Source organism: Pan paniscus, chromosome 3 (genome assembly GCF_029289425.2).
Source record: "Pan paniscus chromosome 3, NHGRI_mPanPan1-v2.0_pri, whole genome shotgun sequence".
NCBI classification, from domain to species: Eukaryota; Metazoa; Chordata; class Mammalia; order Primates; family Hominidae; genus Pan; species Pan paniscus.
The window spans coordinates 138316376-138337399 of record NC_073252.2 but is presented as its reverse complement, the minus strand read 5'-3'; the positions used below and the strand labels follow the sequence as shown (position 1 = coordinate 138337399).

At 33.4% G+C, this 21024-nt stretch overlaps 1 protein-coding gene across 7 annotated transcripts in view; it reads left to right on the top strand.

Annotated features, from left to right (window-relative positions):
* Window positions 1-20889, top strand: part of MGAT4D (MGAT4 family member D) — a 65065-nt gene extending 44176 nt beyond the window's left edge. For 3 of the 7 annotated variants that reach the window (XM_055111855.2, XM_055111856.1, XM_055111852.1), the window contains 4 exons: window positions 514-628; window positions 3414-3544; window positions 9005-9112; window positions 17063-19036. In XM_055111855.2, coding sequence (XP_054967830.1) covers window positions 514-628; window positions 3414-3544; window positions 9005-9112; window positions 17063-17071 — 363 coding nt within the window. In that variant the 3' untranslated portion in view covers window positions 17072-19036. Of the gene's footprint in view, window positions 1-513; window positions 629-3413; window positions 3545-9004; window positions 9113-17062 lie in introns of all 7 variants that reach the window. The other 4 variants (XM_055111857.1, XM_055111854.1, XM_008974127.4 and 1 more) reach the window with 3 other exon arrangements.
* The last annotated feature ends 135 nt before the right edge of the window (window positions 20890-21024 follow it).

Here is a 21024-nt window from a genome sequence, read left to right as displayed (position 1 = left end):
AATGTTTAGTATTTAGGAAAGAAACAGATACTCTCTTGTCTGGTTAATCTCAGAATCAAACATGGAGCAGGGTGTGGTGTCTCATACCTGTAATCTCGGCACTTTGGGAGGCCAAGGCGGGAGGCTCACTAGCCCAGCAGTTGGGAGGCCAAGGCAGGAGGATCGCTTGAGCCCAGGAATTCGAAACCAGCCTGGGCAGCATGGTAAAACCCTATCTCTACAAATAATGTAAAAATTAGCCAGACATGGTGGCACGTGCCTGCAGTCACGCCACTGCACTCCAGCCTGGGTAACAGAGTGAGACCCTGTCTCAAAAAAAAAAAAAAAAAAAAAAAAAAAGGAAATCGACTAACTGTAAATACCTTCAATTAATTGAAACTGAAATAAAATTATTATTTTATAAAAACATTTTCTTCAGTATATTCAGTTGTATTTTTTATTTTCAAGCTAATATAGCTTTACTCAATGGAAGCGTCAAAGGTACTAATGTCTTTTTGGATTTTTTTTTTTCAGCTAGAAGATGATATCATAGCTAAAGAGATGTACTTTACAAAAATAACAGATTTTGTAGGTAATATCAGTTCAAATAATTGGTTTTTTATTGAGTTTTCAATGCTTGGATTCATAGGTAAGCAATGGATTTACTTTGTTGGATCAAGTTTTTTAGCACACAATAATTTAAAACATTTTAAACAGTTTATCAGTTTATTACTAAATGAAAAAGAATGGCATGATTTTTATAAAGACACTATTATCTTAACAGTATAATCAGATACAAGTACCTAAATTCCAGATAATGTATTTTCTTAAACCAAACTTTTTTCTAGAGAGATCAAATTGACATTTAGACACATAAGTCATAGAAACATAAAAGAGTTACCATTTATTAAATGCTTGCTGTGAGTCTGGCACACATGTTAGCTGAGTAGCTAAGATGTACTTTTCTCTACTTTACAAGAATACTGAAACTCAGGTAATTAAAATTGTAGAGAAAGGGATTTTAACTCAGTCACTGCAATTTCCACTATGCTGAAGCTGACAGTCTTAAAAAATATAAAAACATAATAGAAATTATACCCACCACAGAAAATTTCCAAATACTATACCCATTATGAGATTTTTTTTTACTACCCTTCCTTAGATTTTCCTTTTAAATCCTTCAATTTTTCTTTCTTCACTTCCATGCTTTTTTCTTTCCTTTGAACCTCAAGTATTACCATACTGCTTATTTTATGGTGCATGACATTATTGATTCATACAGGAGCTCTTCCTTATGTATTCTTTCCTTTTATTCCCAATCCCTACACCCTCTTCCTGCCACTCTTCAATATATTGTTCACTCTAATATGTTCAAAATACACTTATAAATATGCAATATCCATGTGAAATATTTGGTGCTTTTCATGTTTGTATATTCCTATTCCTTACATTTTTGTCCTCAAAACTTGATTTCTAAATTATCAGCATGTTGTTTTATGTTCATTTAGTTTATTGGTTTTTTACTGTTACGTAAGTGCTGCATAATGATGATCACTGAAATTTATGCATTCAGAATTGTGCAAAGTGAGGACTACCTGTTTTGCACATAGAGATCATGCATATAAAACTGTAACCTGCTTTTAATTTTTTTACGTCAACAATCCCATGATCAGCTGTCTTATAGTCACATCCAAATTCACTTCCAGCATTCACTGTCTGTGCTTTCATCTGTCATCCAGTTCTTTCTTTTGATTACCTACTTTTGTTAAATGTCATGTGGATTTATCATCAGAAGGCAAGGCAAGGCAACCACACGTTTTGCTGTCTACAAGTGAACTAAATACTGGATGCACAGTGACCCATCACCAAAAGACTTTGAAAGAAGTGATGACTTATCACTTATCACTCACATTTGGCTTATCTATTTCCTGAGTGGCAGACCTTAATTGCTTCCAATTTTCTGCTACCATGAAAAAATGAAGTGACATATATGTCCCCTGGAGTGGACCACTGAGGATTCACATAGTTCTAAGTACTGCCAATTGCTTTACAGATTGGTTATACGGTTTACGCTCTCATAAGCAGTGCGTAAAAGTTCGTGCTTCCCCATATGCTTGACAACACTTGGTTTTATCTATTATTATATGTATATATTTGCCATTCTCAGTATAAAGCATTTCTGGGATTGCTAGTGAGATCCATCTGTTGTTCATATACTCACTCGATGACTTTTGTTTTTCATGTTTTCTGTAAAATTTTAAGGGCCCAAAGGTTTTTCCTCAGCCTTGGTTAAAATAAGAAGGAAAATTATTGTTAACAGTAATACCCAAAGTAAAGCATGCAGACAAAATAATCTTGCTGATGGATTAGTCTGAGAATTTAAAATTCTCAAAAAAATTTATCTTTCTCAGCAAAGTCAAGTAAGAGACACATAGAGAATGCTTACATTCTGATCACAAGAGCACATTGAACAAGGAGCACTATTTATGGGATGCCAAATCTTATTCAAGTTTTAACTTACAAAAGTTTTTCTTTTAGTTATCATAATAGCAATTCGGTTATTCATTATTTGCTAAAAATATGAGCTTGCCAACTAGAATTTTACAGCATGGTGACAGCAGGTTAGGAATTGAATCAGCTATTTTATACATCATTAAATCACTTGCTTTGGTTACTACATAAATAGGTGCAAAAAATTAAAAAATTAAAATACAATTATACATTTTATTAAGTGACCCATATAAACTTAAGTTCTAGTGAAGAATGAAGCATGCTTACATCCTACTTTCATATTTATCAAATCATTAGATGTATTTTACATTATTTACTTTGAAGTGAATATGTACCTGAATCTTATCCCTTCAACTTCATTTTAAAATTAAAGATGCAGTATATAAGAAAAAAACTATTAGACCTAATGGAATAATATTTAAAAATATAGTAAATCTTTAACAAATATAAAAGAAAAATAACATCCTGTTAAAATAATGCTCAAATATTGAAATGAGAGTACTTTAATAAAATTAAGTACTAACAACGAAAAATGTAGTAGATTGATAAAGTGCTACAAAAATCAGGTAAAAAATACAGTTTGTACAAAATTAAGTTAAAGATTACAACGCCTATATATTTCATTCTATTCACTTGTCTTTCACTTGATTTAGACAATCAATCCTCATTAGTTATCACAATTGATTTCCCGAGAGTATTGACTATTCTAAACCTGCTTATATTCTCCTTCAGATGTGGTAATCCTTAATACTTAAGCAGATATAGTGTTTAATTTTATCATTGTCTAACTTCAGCAGTGCTTTAATCTTTATTTCTAAGGAATGGGACATATTTAAATATTAATAACTTTTGCTTTTTCCCATGTTAAAGGAATGAACAACTACATATGAATTATTTGCATCTCATTATATTTTTTTCCATAGGAAAGCTGTTTAGATCTGAAGACTTAACTCACTTTGTACGGTTTTTTTTAATGTTCTACAAAGAGAAACCCATAGACTGGCTCTTGAATGACATTTTTCGGGTAAAGGTGTGTGACACAGGAGAAGATCTTGTGAGTATTTACTTTATGAATACCAAATATTTTAGGAAAAATATTATCTATCTAACGTAATTACCTAAAATTTGTTTACCAAACCAAATCTGATAAATGCACCAATTTTTAAAATTTCTAATATCCCAAATTTTGATCTTTCTACCTATTAAATGAAGTAATGAGAGACCCCTAAAATGCAGTGAAAAGTAGAAACAGAGGGACAAAAACAGAGTGAACAAATAGAAAAAAAAATGATAGACGTAAATTCAAACATGCCAATACTTACATTAAATATAAATGATTAAAATACACTATTAAGAGTTCATCAGGGTAGATTTTTCAAATGATGCAACTACTGAAATCAATACTCAGTTCAAATATTATAGATAGGTTAAAACTTGTGGATAAAAAAAATATATACCATACAAACACAAATCAAAGGAGATTTGCAGTAGTAGCTATTTATTTATTTATTGAGACTCATTCTGTAGCCCAGGCTGGATTGCAGTGGCACAATCACAGCTCACTGCAGCCTCAACCTCCCTGGGCTCAGGTGATCCTCCCACCTCAGCCTCCTCAGTAACTGGGACTATAGGTGCACGCCACCATGCCCAGCTAATTTTTGTATTTTATGCAGAGACAGGTTTTTGCCATGTTGCCCAAGCTGGTCTCAAGCTCCTAGGCTCAAGCCATCAGCCCACGTTGCCCTCCAAAAGTGTTGAGATTACAGGCATAAGCCACAATGCCCAGCTTGTAGTAGCTATGTTAATATCAGAATACACTTAAAAGCAAAGAAAAAAACAGTCTAGGGATCAAGAAAGATGTTATATATAATAAAAGGGTTAATTTACCAAGAAGACAACAGAGTCTTGAAATACATGAAGCAAAAACTGACAGAACTAAAAGAAAAAATAGGCCAATCTACAATTACAGTTGGAGATTTCAACTGTCCTCTCTCTCAGTAATCAACAGAACTGATAGGCAGAAAACCAGCAAGGAGACAAAAGAACTGAACAACACCATCTGCCAACTGGATTTAATTGACATTTAAAAACCACTACATCCAATAACAGTAGAAAATACATTCTCAAAAAACAGATACAACATTCACCAAAATAGCCACATCTTGGATCATAAAACAAAGCTTAACAAATTTAAACTGAAATGATTTTTAAATGTATGTTCTTTTTTTTTTCTTTCTTTCTTTTTTTTTATTACACTTTAAGTTTTAGGGTACATGTGCACATTGTGCAGGTAAGTTACATATGTATACATGTGCCATGCTGGTGCACTGCACCCACTAACTCGTCATCTAGCCTTAGGTATATCTCCCAATGCTATCCCTCCCCCCTCCCCCCACCCCACCACAGTCCCCAGAGTGTGATATTCCCCTTCATGTGTCCATGTGATCTCATTGTTCAATTCCCACCTATGAGTGAGAATATGCGGTGTTTGGTTTTTTGTTCTTGCGATAGTTTACTGAGAATGATGATTTCCAATTTCATCCATGTCCCTACAAAGGACATGAACTCATCATTTTTTATGGCTGCATAGTATAAATGTATGTTCTTGTACCACAATAGAATCAAATTAGAAATCAACAACATAAAGATAACTGAAAAATCTCAAGCACTTGGCAATTAAACAACATACTTCTCAATAAACCCTAGGTGAAGGAAGAAGTTTCAAAGGAAATTAGACAACTCTTTGAAATGAATGAAAATACAGTGTTACAACGCTTCTGGAATGCAGCTAAAGCACTGCTTAGAGAGAAAGCTTATAGACTTAAATCTATATCTTAGAAGAGAAGAAAGATCTCATATTCATAATCTCCACTTCTATATTAACAAACTAGAAAAAAGAAGGGCAAAATAAAAGGCAAAGGAAGAAAGGGAAGAAAATAATAATAGTAAAAGAAAACAGCAAAATTAAAAGCATAAAATTAATAGAGAAAACCAATAAAACCAAAAGGTAATTTTTTAAAAAGAGCAATAAAACTGCTAAGTTTCTAATAAGAGTGACAAAAAATACAGGTTATCAACATTAGTAAGAAAGTGGGAGTTCCACAGCATACTCCACAGATACTAAAAGGATAATAAGGGAATACTGCAGGCACTTCCATGCATATAAAAGAGCAACTTAAAAATGAAATCCATCAAAAATTGTAAGCTATCAAAACTCATCCAAAATGAAATTGGTAACCTGAGTAGTCCTATATCTACTAAATAAATTAAATTATTATTTTTAAATCCTGAAAAGGAAATTTCCATGTCCAAAGGGTTTAAAGGTGCATTCTACTAAACAGAGATGAAATAATAACAATTGTATATAATATCTTCTCCAAAATAGAAGAGGAAAGGGTACATCCCAATTCTTTTCATGAAGCTGGCATTATCATGACATGAAAACCAGACAAAAACAGAGCAAAAAAGGAAACCAAGGCCGCATATCCCCCAATTATATAGACAGAAAAATCTTCCAAGTAATAGTGAATTGAATCCAGCAATATGTAAAAAGAAAAATACACCATACTAATTGGTATTTATCCTATGAATACAAAACTGGTTTGTTTGAAAATCATACAGCGTAACCCACCAATTTAAGATTCTGAAGAAGAAAAGCCACATGTTAATATCAACTGATGCAGAAAAATCATTTGACAAAATTCAAAATTCATACATAATAAAAACTCCCAGCCAATTAGGAAAAGAAAGAAATGTCTCTGACATGTTAAAGAGCATCTAGAGAAATCCCATAGCCAACTTAGTGTTTAATTGTTGAAACCTGGCTGCTTTCTCTCTAAGATTAAGAAAAAAATAACCATGTCCATCCTCACCACTCCTATTCAACATTTTACTGGAAGTTCAAACCAGTGCAATAAAGGGAAAAACAAAGGCACATGAATTGAAAAGCAAATGCCATGATTGTCTATGTAGAAAATCACAAAGAATAAACACACACACACACACACACATACACACACACATCCTAGAACTGATAAATGGGTTTGAGCAAAGTTGCAAGATACAAGGTCTATACACACAAAACTCCATCATTTTTCTGCAAAATAGCAATGAAAAGTTGAAAACCAAATGTATTAGTCCATTTTGACACTGCTATAAGGAACTACCTGAGACTGGGTAATTTATAAAGAAAAGAGGCTTAATTGATTCACAGTTCTGCATGGCTAGGGAGGCCTCAGAAAACTTACAATCATGACAGAAGGTGAAGGGGAGGCAAGGGACATCTTACATGGCAGCAGGAGAGAGAAAGCCAGGGGGTAATTGCCACACATAAAACCATTAGATCTCATGAGAACTCACTCACTTTCATGAGAACAGCATGGGGGAAATTTACCCCATGATCCAATCACCTCTCACCAACTCCCTCCCCTGAAATGTAAGAATTACAATTTGACATGAAATTTTGGTGGGGAGACAGAGACAAACCGTCTCACCAACATTTTAAAATTACTTACAATATTTAAAAAACATTATATATAAAATATTTATGTATCTATATGTGTACACATTTAACAAAATATGTATATTGTCTATATGCTGGACACCTTAAAATGCTAATAAAAGGAACAGAGAGACATACCATGATCATAGATTGGGAAGCTCAATCTAGTAAAGGTATGAATGTTACCCTAATTGGTCTATGGATATAACACAATTCTAATCAAAATCCCAGCAGGAATTTTTTGGTAGATATTCTACCAAAGCTGATTCTAGAATTTTTAAGAGAAGACAAACAAAATAGGTCTACTAAAATAGTTTTGAAAAAGAAGAATAAAGTTGGGAAAATCACATTATTCAATCTGAAAGCTTACTACAAAGCTACAGTAATCAAGACAAGCCACCTTTATTGGCAAAAGGATAAGCATAAAGTTCCATGGAGCAGAATAGGCAGTCCAGAAATAGGCCCACAAAATATAACGAACTGATATTTTACAAAGTGTACGAAATTCAATGGAGAAAGAATAATCTTATCACAAATGTTTACTGGATCAATTGGTGCCATATCTCTCAACCATAATGCAACCTAAACCTCACACTTTATACAAACATTATTTCAAAATAAATCATCTATCTAAACACAAAAAATCATCTATCTAAACACTAAAATATAGAAAAATATAGAAAATATAGAAAAAATGTTCAGGACCTACGGCTGGGTGAAATTTTTTTAAACGACACTAAAAGCATTTTAAAAAATTGATAAATTGGACCTCATCAAAATTAAAAATGTTTGTGCTGCAAAAGGTACTGTTAAGAGGATAAGACACCACAGACTAGGAGAAAATATTTGTAAATTCCATATCCAACAAAGGACATGTATTCAGTATATGTATAGAACTCTCAAAACAGGTAAGCAACTCAATTTTTAAAAGGGCAAAAGATTTGAACAGACACTATCCAGACTCCATAAAAGTAATGATTGTCCTTACAGCAATATGAAATAAGCTCAGCTTTATCAACAGGTTGTTTTGAGGGTGTATTTGCAGAGCCATTATTTTATATGCTAAACTGTAACTCCTCAACCAATTTTATCTGATGCTAATTTAGTTTCAAATTAAATTAACTCTAGACCATTAAATTACTTTACAGTTAAAAGAGAAACTGTTAATATTTCCTATGTGTTAGTACTGGGTAGAAATGCATCTAAATAAATGTGTTATGTAAAAAATTACTATACATATACATTTTAGATTTATTTTTCTGAATCTTCTATGTATAAAAATATATAAAATAATTCTCAGTGATCATCATTATTTCAAATGTTTGTGGGGTTTTTATTGTTTGTTTTGTTTTTGTTTTTGTTTTTTAAAAATGGAGTCTCACTATATTGCCCAAGGTGGTCTCAAACTCCTGAGCAATCCTCCCACCTCACCTCTCAAAGTGCTGAGATTACAGGCATAAGCCACTGTGCCCAGCCTTCAAATGTTTGTTTTTAATAGGAGTGGTGCCATAGGTCATCCTTCTTATTTTTCTTTTTGAGAAAATTATCCAGATTCTTTCTCATTGACTATAAATTGGTTCTTTGTTTTAATATTATATTTTATACTCTCTAAGAAGAAATTGAGGTGCTATAATTCAATAAAGAAATTAGTCAATGAATATGGGAAGTGAAAGAATGCTGTAGTCTGACAGATATGGATAGAAAAATAACAAGCATTTTATTTGAGTTATTGTAATTAAAAGAAAGAGAGGAAATATAATTGGTACAACACTAACCTGCTTTTCTAAGACAGAGTTCATGCAAATACATGTTGTAATGAAAACCCTTTTTTACCCCAACTCCTTTGCTCTATTCTTATGAAGAAAAAGCTAAGAATTAAATATTTTGTTTATATTTTTAAATATGAAAATAGAACTCTAGCAAAAACTAAGATGTAAAAATTCTACCATCAGTAAACACAATACAAAGCAATACCTGGGTTTTTACAGAAGATTGTTGTTTCTTTTTCCCCAGAGAAACTGTATGAAACGAAAGAAGCAAATACGTATTCAGTATAAACCTTCTCTTTTCCAGCATGTGGGTATACATTCATCATTCCCTAGAAAAGAACAATATGAAAAAGTAAGATTTTGAAATGTAACTTTAGTAACATACAATGTTTTATAAACTTATAAAATACTATTTAGAAAAGGAGTGGTGACATAAGACACTATAAAATATGGTTGTTTAAGCAGAATTCATCTTATGACAGTACAGTATGTTGTGAAGAGCATTTATAAATTAAGCAATCATCTTTTAAAGCCCCAAGTTATCTATCATGGTAAGAAGAATTCAGCCTACATAAACTATTTTGCCTTACTGTTCCCAGTTCTGCAATTTTAAGAAGACTAAAAAAGAGTTTTGAAAATTATAATAAAGTTCACTCTTTTAGTCTAAAATTCAAAATTATACTAGAATATTTCAAAAATAAAATCCCTCTACTATTTAATTTAAATGTATCAGAATTTTTATTTCAGACCACTGTTTGTTTTACCAGATGAAGAAAAATTTAGCATTGCTTGAATTTTAGTCATTCTTAAAATTTTGCATCATTTTCAGATATAATATTTTTGATAATTAACTTAGCCCTTTAGTGTAGTAGAAGAAACAAGGAATTCAAGGTCAAAGCACCTAGTTTTCAGTCCTGGTGAACTAGGGAGTACATATATGATATTGGGCAGGCTCTAACACTCCTCTGAGCTTTCTTCATCTGTAAAATCTTCAAAGAGTTTAAATGATCCTTCAGGTTTCTTCCACCCTCGACACCTCTACCCTTAGTGTCTTTACACTATGAAAGAAATGCTTGCTTTAATCCTTTGTCAATTGAATGAGAAATAGACATATACATCTTCCCATCATTCATGACTCTCCCTCTTTCTGCTTTTTCTACTTTGTGTATTGTAATGCACGATTTGGAACCATGCCTAGAACATAATGTGAACTCAGTAAATGTTAGCTGTTGGCTATCAAGCAAGGTGGAATCCAATAAAGAAAATGTGTCCAACAAGACAAATATGTGCCTGGAATAATGAAAATGTAACTGTTGTGAATCTTTGTGCAAAAAGTCACACCATCAGAATACATAACTGTAGATGTGATGCAGAAATAGATTGGTCTATACCATTCTCTTTTTTGATGCTATTATAACGGGATTCTTTCATTATATTTTTTGGCCAGATATGATATTTTAACCTCACCTTTGTAAATTCATGGCATATTAAGTAAATGTAGACATAAACATTCATATTTTGATGTTATAATGCTGGCTTTTTTCCTTTTGATACCTCACACCACACAAAACAGAAGTCAATAACAATTTAATAATATGTCAAATGTGATTATATTTAAATTATTTTTTAACTTTTTAACAGGATGTCTATTAGGAGTTTCATGTTTCTAAAGCTTTAAAAAGTATCAAAATCATTCTTTGGAAATAATGACATAATAAGGATTAGACTATTTCTCAACTTTCTTAAGTGACTACATCATATTTTAAAATATTAATCCGTCAATAAAGTGGCAAGTATAAGAAAATTGATATAAATATATAGACAATCATCAGATATTTATTAATTTAATTTTAAATTATTACATTCTATGAATGTTCAACTTTTGTTGCTGTGTTTCCCTTAATATTCATTTCTTTAAGTCTTTTTAAAAAACTTTTGGGTAAAATTTGTTCTTTAAGTAGTTAAATTTTGTTTTACCCTTATGATAAAACTTTTTTTTTTGAGAAGGAGTCTCGCTCTGTTGCCCAGGCTGGGGTGCAGTGGCACGATCTTGGCTCACTGCAAGCTCTGCCTCCCAGGTTCACGCCATTCTCCTGCCTCAGCCTCCCAAGTAGCTGGGACTACAGGTGGCCACCACCATGCCGGGCTAATTTTTTTGTATTTTTAGTAGAGACGGGGTTTCACCGTGTTAGCCAGGATGGTCTTGATCTCCTGACCTTGTGATCTGCCTGTCTCGGCCTCCCAAAGCACTGGGATTACAGGTGTGAGCCATCATGCCTGGCCATGATAAAATTTTTTAAATGTAAGATAAATTTTCTACAGTTTTATTAAGCAGAAAAATAATTTTATTTATCTCTATTCATCTAGCTTGTAGTTCAAAAAATAATAATTTAATAAAACAAAAATATGCCTTTTTAGTGATGAACTTTCTTAAATAGTTTTTAAATTTTTTGAAATTTGCCTAGATCGTCAGTTTAAATGCTTTTTATCATTTCATATTCTATGTCTATGATAAACATACAAATTTCTTTTGGAAACAAAATATTTCCACATTTGTTAACAAAACCATACTTTCTGAAAATTCAAATAAAAACTTAAAAGAAAGTTTTTTCTTAATTGATAAGCTAATAATGTGTATTTCTATGATTTTCTACCTCTCCATTGTATACAAAAAGTCATTTTCCATTTATTACAGTGCACTGGGCATAGGGCCAATTATTTAAATGTACTGCCAGTAGGGTTGCCAGATAAAATACAGGACACCCAATTAACTTTGAATTTCAGTTAACGACTTTTTTCATGTATGTCTCATTTGTTTTGTTGTTGTAGTAGTTGTTGCTAAATCTACCAAGCCTAGTTGGAGGTGATGAAGGGGCAGGGAGTAGAAGATACTTCCCATAAAAATGCTTTAACTGAAAAGAATACCCACACACAGAGAAGAAAGGATCAGCACAAGAACTCCAGCAACTCAAATGACCAGAGTGTCTTCTGTCCTGCAAATGACCACACTAGTTCTCTAGCAAAGGCTCTTAATCAGGCTGAAATGGCTGAAATGACAGAAATAAAATTCAGGATATGGATAGAAATGAAGATCTTCAAGATTCAGGAGAATGTTAATACTTAATCCAATGAATCTAAGAATCAAAATGTAACAATACAGGAGCTGACAGATAAAATAACCAGTATAAAAAATAATCTAACTGACCTGATAGAGCTGAAAAACACACTACAAGAATATCCTAATGCACTTGTAAGTATTAACAGTAGAACAGACAAAGCTGAGGAAAGAATCTCAGAGCTTGAAGACTGGCTTCCTGAAATAAGATAGTCAAAAATAAACAAAAAGAGTGAAAAAAGAATAAACAAAACCTCCAAGAAATATGAGATTATGTAAACAGGCCAAATCTATGAATCACTAGCATCACCGAATAAGACAGGGAGCAAGCCGACAACTTGGAAAATTTATTTCAGTATATTGTCCATGAAGGCTTCTCCACCCTCGCTAGAGAGGACAACATTCAAATTCAGGAAATGCAGAGAACCCCTGCAAGATATTAGAAGATCATCCACAGGACACATAATTATCTGATTTATGGAAGTCAAAATGAAAGAAAGAATGCTAAAGGCAGCAAGACAGAAAGGGCAGGTAACCTGTAAAGGGAACCCCATCAGGCTAACAGTAGACCTCTCAGTTGAAACCCTGCAAGCCAGAAGAGATTGGAGGCCTATATTCAACATTCTAAAAGAAAAAATATCTTCAACCAAGAATTTCATATCCAGCCAAACTAAGCTTCCTAAGCAAAGGAGAAATAAGATCCTTTTCAGACAAGCAAATGCTGAGAGAATTCATTACCACCAGACCTGCCTTACAAAACCTCCTGAAAGGAGCACTAACTATGGAAAGGAAGGACTGTTACCAGTCAATGCAAAAACACATTTAAGTACACAGACCAGTGACATTATAAAGCAACCACACAAACAGGTTTGCATAATAACCAGCTAACAACACAATGACAGGATCAAATGCACACATATTAATACTAATCTTGAATGTAAATAGGCTAAATCCCTCACTTAAAAGGCAGAGTGGCAAGCTGGATAAAAAAGCAAGTCTTCAAGAGATTGGTATGCTGTCTTCAAGAGATCCATCTCACATGCAGTGACTCTTATAAGCTCAAAATACAGGGATGGAGAAAAACCTACCAACAAATGGAAATCAGAAAAAAGGCAGGGATTGCAATCCTAATTTCAGACCAAACAGACTGTAAACCAACATGAAAAAAGACAAGGGATTACATAATAGTAAGGGGTTCAATTCCACAAGAAGAGCTAACTATCCTAAATATATATGCACTCAACTCAGGAGCACCCAGATTCATAAAGCAAGCTCTCAGAGACCTACAAAGAGACGTAGACTGCCATACGTAATAGTGGAGACTTTAATACCCCACTGACAGTATTACACAGATCATCAAGGCAGAAAATTAACAAAAGATATTTAGGACCTAAACTCAACACTCGACCAAATGAACATAATATATACCTACAGAACTCTCTGCCCCAAAACAAGATATACATTCTTCTTATAACCACATGGCACATACTCTAAAATCGACCACAAAATTGGACAAAAAACAATCCTCAGCAAATGCAAAACAAAACCTCAAAATCATACCAACCATGCTGTCAGACCACAGTACAATAAAAATAGAAATGAAGACTAAGAAAATTGCTCAAAACCATCCAATTACATGGAAATTAAACAACCTGCTCCTGAATGACTTTTGGGTAAATAATGAAATTAAGGCAGAAATTAAGAAGTTCTTTGAAACTAATGAGGACAAAGGTAAAACATACCAGAATTTCTGGGACACAGCTAAGGCAGTGTTAAGAGGGAAATTTATAACACTATATACCCACATCGAAAAGCTAGAAAGATCTCAAGTTAACAATCTAACATCACAGCTAAAAAAAAAACAAACAAACAAAAACAAAAAACTAGAGAAGCAAGAGCAAACCAGCTCCAAACCTAGCAGAATACAGGAAGTAACCAAAATCAGAGCTGAACTGAAGGAGACTGAGACACGAAAAACCATTCAAAAGATCAATGAATCCAGGAGTTGGTTCTTCAAAGAAATTAATAAGACATATGGACCACTAGCTTAATTGTAATAACGAAGAAAAGAGAAAATATTCAAATAAACACAATTAGAAATGACAAAGAAGACATTGCTACTGACTCTACAGAAATACAAATAATCATAAGAGACTGTTATGAACACCTCTATGCACACAAACTAGAAAATCTAGAGGAAGTGGATAAATTCCTGGATACATACATCCTCTGAACACTGAACCAGGAAGAAAGTGAATCCCTGAATAGACCAACAACAAACTCCAAAATTGAATCAGTAATAAATAGCCTACTGAACCAAAAAAGCCCAGGACCAGACAGATTCACAGCCAAATTCTATTAGATGTTCAAAGAAGACCTGGTACCATTCCCACAGAAACTATTCCAAAAAATTGAAAAGGAGGAACTCCTCCCTAAGTCATTCTGTGAGGCTAGCATCATCCTGATACCAAAACCTGGCAGAGACACAACAACAACAACAAAAACTTCAGGCCAATATCCTCAATGAGCATCAGTGCAAAAATCCGTAATAAAAAACCAACAAACCAAATCCAGCAGCACATCAAAAAGCTAATTCACCACAATCAAGTAAGCTTTATCTCTGGCATGCAAGATTGGTTCAATATACACAAATCAATAAACGTGATTCATCACATAAACAAAACTAAAGACAAAAACCACATGATAGGCTTTCAATGGTACTGGTACAAAAACAGACACATAAACCAATGGAACAAAATAGAGAGCCCAGAAATAATGCCACACATCTACAGCCATCTGATCTTCAACAAAGCTGACAAAAACAAGCAATGGGGGAAAAGACTTCCTATTCAATAAATGGTGCTGGGATAACTGGCTGGCCGAGTGCAGAAGATTGAAACTGGACACTTTCCTTACACCATATTCAAAAATCAACTCAAGTTGGATTAAAGCCTTAAATGTAAAACCTGAAACTATCAAAACCCTGGAAGATAACCTAGGAAATACCATTCTGGACACAGGAACTGATAAAGATCATATGATGAAGATTCCAAAAGGAATTGCAATAAAAACAAAAGTTGACAAATAGGTCTAATTAAACTAAAGAGCTTCTATATAGCAAAAGAAACTATTAACAGAGTAAACAGACAACCTACAGAATGGGAGAAAATATTTTTTAAAAACTATGTATTTGGTAAAAGTCTAATATCCAGGATCTGTAAAGAATTCAAAGTTACAAGCAAAAAACAACCCCATTAAAAAGTGGGTAAAGGACACAAACAGATGCCTTTTAAAAGAAGACATACATGCAGCCAAGAAGCATATGAAAAAAAATGCTCAGTATCACTAAGCATTAGAGAAATGCAAACTGAACCCAAACCACAGTGAGATACCATCTCACACCAGTCAGAATGGCTATCATTAAAAAGTCAAAAAATAGGGCTGGGCATGGTGGCTCATGCCTGTAATCCCAGCACTTTGGGAGGCTGAGGTGGGTGGATCACCTGAGGTCAGGAGTTCGAGACCAGCCTGACCAACATAGTGAAACCCCATCTCTACTAAAAAAAATACAAACATTACCTGGGCATGGTGGCACGTGCCTGTAATTCCAGCTACTTGGGAGGCCAAGGCCAGAGAATTGCTTGAACCTAGGAGGCAGAGGTTGCAGTGGGCCAAGATCGCACCATTGCACTCCAGCCTCGGCAACAAGAGCAGAACTCCATATCAAAAAAAAAAAAAAAAAAAGGCAAAAAATGAAAGATGCTGGTGAGGTTGCAGAGAAAAAAGAACACTTATACAGTGCTGGCAGAGTGTAAATTAGTTCAACCATCATGGAAAGCAGTGTGGCAATTCCTCAAATAACTAAAAACAGAACTATCATTTGACCCAACAATCCTATTACTGGGTATATGCCCAAAGGAATACAAATCGTTCTACCATAAAGACACATGCACACATATGTTCCTCTATTCACAATAGCAAAGACACAGAATCAACCTAAATGCCTATCAGCGATAGACTGGATAAGGAAAATGTGGTACACATACACCATGGAATACTACACAGCCATAAAAAAGAACGAGATCATGTCCTTTGCAGGCACATGGATGCAGCTGGAGGCCATGATTGTTAGTAAATTAACACAGGAACAGAAATACAAACACTGCATGTTCTCACCTATAAGTAGGAGCTAAATGATGAGAATGCATGGACACATAGAGGTGAATGACAGATACTGGGGCTTACTTGAGGGAGGATGGTAGGAGGAAGGAAAGGATCAGGAAAAATAACTATTGAGTACTATGCTTAGTACCTGGGTAGCAAAATAAGCTGTACACCAAACCCCTGTGACACAAATTTACCTGTATAACAAACCTACACATGTACCCCTGAGCCTAAAATAAAAGCTTTTTAAAAAAAAATACTTTAACTGAATTATTACTTAAGGTCATGCCCTTGACTTTTATTAAAGGATGATATATTAGTACTGTATAATATTTTTGCATTTTCTTCAAAACTGTTATTTAAAGTTTTATGATTCTCTTTTATGTGAAAATACATGCAACAATTCTCTTTTAGAATTTGATGCTGGGAAAAGATATTTCTCAAAAAACTGTCATGATTTATTTGGTTTTGTGTGGGGTTTTTTCCCCTTTGACTAACAAGAAATTCAAAACTCATTTCATATGATATGTAGTATCCATATAATCTTATATTAAAAGCAGAATTTCTTCAGTCCTCATTTTAAATTTAATCTCTGGCTTTCTCTCATATATTATTATTAAAGGATTATTGTGTTTTCACTTTAAATTACCCTAAACCTTTACTATAGTTTTGTTATAAAAATCAAATAAAATAAATGTTTTAAATTATTTATATATTACCTACAATGTTTTGTTGGCTGTAATGATAATCTGACTATAAAGATTTCCCCGGAATCCCACAGATGGCAATCTGCTTTCAATCATTTTAACAACATAAGAGTATTAAAATTGGCATTGTCTAATACATCTTGAGAATCTTATCTTCTACCAATATAAAGTTACCTTCTCTATATAAAAAGGGTGGGTGGTATCAAAGAGGATACAATAAGGAAATAATATGATTAAGAAATTGCTATGAAAATAATTTCATCTTTATGAATTAATATATTATTTCTAGATGTTACGTTTTTTATTTTCATTTCAGAAAATATGAAGATAAATAAGAAGAAACTCCATAATACCTGGAACTTCAGATAACCTTGATATCTAATGGCATGTTTCAGAAATTGTAGTAATGAAAATACATAATTATCTAGCAGATAAATAAACAATGAATAAACTAGTAGACTTGAAAGTACTAAATGACTTCTTATGTCAAGACAAGGTAGAACATTGATTTATATTGCTTTTACCCTATTACAATTTAATTTAAAAATACTAAAGGCAAGGAAGTTTTTTTTAAATTAACAACCGTACTTTATTGACTTCGATAGTGAGACCATCACATAATCTCAATAAACAGTTAAAAGTTCGAAAGCTTGCTATTGTCAGGGAGAAATCTGGGGTGAATTGGTATATGCCGTTACCCATTTTGTTAAGACACCTAAAGAAATAGAAAGCACAAATTTAAACAAGCCTGGATCTGACAGTGCCACAATGTCTTCTTGTCTTTTAATAGATGCATTTAAAACTATAAACTTATCCCTATGTGCCATTTGAACCGATTATCAAACATCTTGATATATATGTATTCTTATAGTCATTTAGTTCTAAAGATTTCATAGTTTCTCTCATCATTGCCTTCTTAACACACAGATTATTTGGGAGGTTTTTTTCCCCAAATATATTGGTTTTCTCCATCTTTTATTGTTAATTTCTAAATTACTTGCATAGTGGTTATAGAACTTTACCTGTGTGATAAAATTTTGAGAATTGTTGTGAATCTTTGTGTTCCATATGACTTTGGAAAGAATGTATAGTTTCTGTATACTCCCTTTTAAATATGTTGTATTCATTTGTTTTTAAAAGTGTTGGTTTTGTGCTTTAAAAATATCTCTTAAAAGTATTCCTATCTATTGGGTGCAAGATTCTCTTATATCAGGCTTTCTAATTTGGTTGTTGAAAACTTTTCACTCCTTACTAATTTCTATATGCTTGATCCATCAGTTTCTTACAGGGGCCCATTAAAATCTATTTTTCTTCTTGATGTTATTCTGTAAGGTACTACTTATTTTGAGCAATAATAAGCGATATTTATTTGTTATCCTTTAATCAAATATTGTGAAATTCTTCATTTCCCATTGTTGCCTTATTCTTGAGTGCCAAGATCTCACACATTTGCCTCAGTATGAACGGTATCAAATACCAATGTATAAAGATAATATGAAAGATGAACTATTTCTGTGTGTCCATTTCATTCTCACCTTTGAGAAGAAAATAAAGTATTGTATGTATGTTAAAAAGATTTTAAATTTGACTTAAATTTTGAACTTTGGAAATTAAAACTGCCGAAGCATAGTCCTGGATAATATGAAGAATTACAACTAAGTCTAGGAACAGTATTTCTTGAAAAGATAGCAACATTCCTTGAAAAGGTGCTTACTTGGACTTCTTATCCTACCGTTGAAGACTAGAACAAAATACCTAAATGATTAGGACCATAAGCTAGGATAAATACTAAAAGAGCCTATCCAACATTCTGCTGAATGTCAAGAGAAAACTGAGATGATTCCAAGGGAATGCTGCTGCGGTGCTCAGAAAGAGGCATTTGAACCCTGACTGAGATACAGTAAGAGTGAAAGATGCTACAAGAAAAAAGGGGGAAGAGAGTTAAAGACAGCCTTAAAAGTCCAACCCAATTACCATTGTCCTTAAAGAAATGATTCTTGATTAAGAGTGGGTGGCCAGCACAAAGCATTTCTAGAAAATATTTCTAATGTAGCCAAAAGAGATGCCCCTAACTTCCGTCCTCACCCCTGCTGCTTGCAAATGTGGATGCTTAGAGGATCCCATTTACCATCCATGGCCTTTGGTCTGAGATACATGAGGAAGGGGAGATTTGGAGAACCCCAGACACTTCATCTGGAGTAGACCAGAGCAAATAGTGCTTCATTGGTTGGTTTGGGCATTTGTTTTATAGCATTTATGCTGATTTTGCTTTATTAAAATCACTCTTCTTCAAACCTACATGAAGACAAATGATGACGTATAATAGATAAGTTTGTAGAAACCAGATTCTCCTGAAATCTTTTTTCATAAAGCTACTTTTGAAGCAAATAGAAGCTCTGCAAACATTAGAGACATAAGTAAAATTATCTCTATTGCCAAAATTTATCTCTCAAGTATTGAGATAAGAGAGCCACGAACACCTGCATTATTTATTATTGACTATATGAAGTAAATAGCAATGTAGAAATATTACTACTAATAATTAGTAATTAATAGCAATAGTCAATGTGGCTCCACTCTTGGGTAGAGGAGAAAGAGACACCCTCTACTAACATAGGTGTGTAAAAATGTCTCAGGGTTAATTGTGTACTCTTGCATAGACCTTTCACCCAGTAGTAGGTTTGTGACAATTGTGAACAAATTTACCAAGATAAATCTGGGCAGGCATTCCCATGGGAACACATCTCCTTGTGTTTCCTTTTATTAAAAACACCCTTGGCTTACATTTTTAGACACTGTGTTCATTTTAATGGTAACTCTGGTAATGAATTATGAGAAAATTTATATAAGCTGACAGATTTTTGTTGTGCTGATATTAGTCTTCTTTCTATAAACCCAGATAAAATGTATAATTTCTTAGAAAACAGTTTACCAAAATTAATGCCAGTAGAGACAGAAAGCTTAAACTAACCAATTTTCATAGAAGAAATAGAGAAGGTTATCAAGAAAAAACAAATGATCACAAAGAGACAACAGACCCAGATAGTCATCTGCACAGGGAAATTCAACCCAACTTTTAGAGACCAAATAGTCCCAATATCTTTAAATTGTTTCAAAGCATGGCAAATAAAGAAAATTTTAAAATTATTTTAATGATATAAATATAACATCAGCACCTAATCCTGGTAATGGCAGCAAAAAAAAAAAAAGAAAAGTATAGAGCAATATCATTTATGACAATTGATGCGAAAATCTGAAATACAAGTTAGAAATAGATTCCCAAGCAACATTCAAAAAAAAAAAAAAAAACACCACAACCATGACTTGATATTTATACAAAGAATGCAAGAACTTGTTAGCATTCTGTTAGGAAACCTACTATTAGAGTGCACAATACTAATAGGACTAAGAAGAAAAATCACACGGTTACCTCCACAGATGCTTAAAAAGCCTTTGAAAAAAATTCAACTTATGTCCTATTAAAAAAAAGAAAATTGCAATGAATTAGTTCTTAACATATGGAAATAAACACTCTCATACACTGCTTGTGGGAATAAAAAATGACACGATTCCATGTACCTACAAGACATCCCAGCCATTCCACTCCTAGTTATTCAAGAGACTTGAATAACTCTGTATTAGGCCTTTTTTGCATTACTATAAGGGAATATCTAAGACTGGGTAATTTATAAAGAAAAGAGGTTTAATTGGCTCATGGTTCTGCAGGCTGTATAAACATGGCACCAACATCTGCTCAGCTCCTGATGAGGGCCTCAGAAAGTTCACAATCATGGCAGAAGGTGAAGGGGAGCCAGCATGTCACATGGTGAGAGCAAGAGCAACAGAGTGAGAATGGGGAGGTCCCAGACTCTTAAACAACCATAACTCACATGAACTGAGAACTCACTTATCACAAAGGAGATAGTGCTAAACCATTCATCAGGGATCTGCCACCATGATCCAGTCACCTCCCACTAGGCCCCACCTCCAACACTGGAATCACATTTCAACATGAGATATGGAGGGGACACACATTTCAACCATATCAGCATCTTTATTTATAACAGCCAAAAACTAAAAACAATCCAAATGTCTATTAAGAGGTGGATGTATAAATAGTTTCATATCTGTATGGTGGAATACTACTGAACAATAAAAAGGAGCAAACTATCGATGCACACAAACACATGTATGGATCTCAGAATCATTATGCTGACTGAAAAAAGCCAGAGAAAAAAAGAGTACATGCTATATTGTTTCATCTATATATAATTCTAC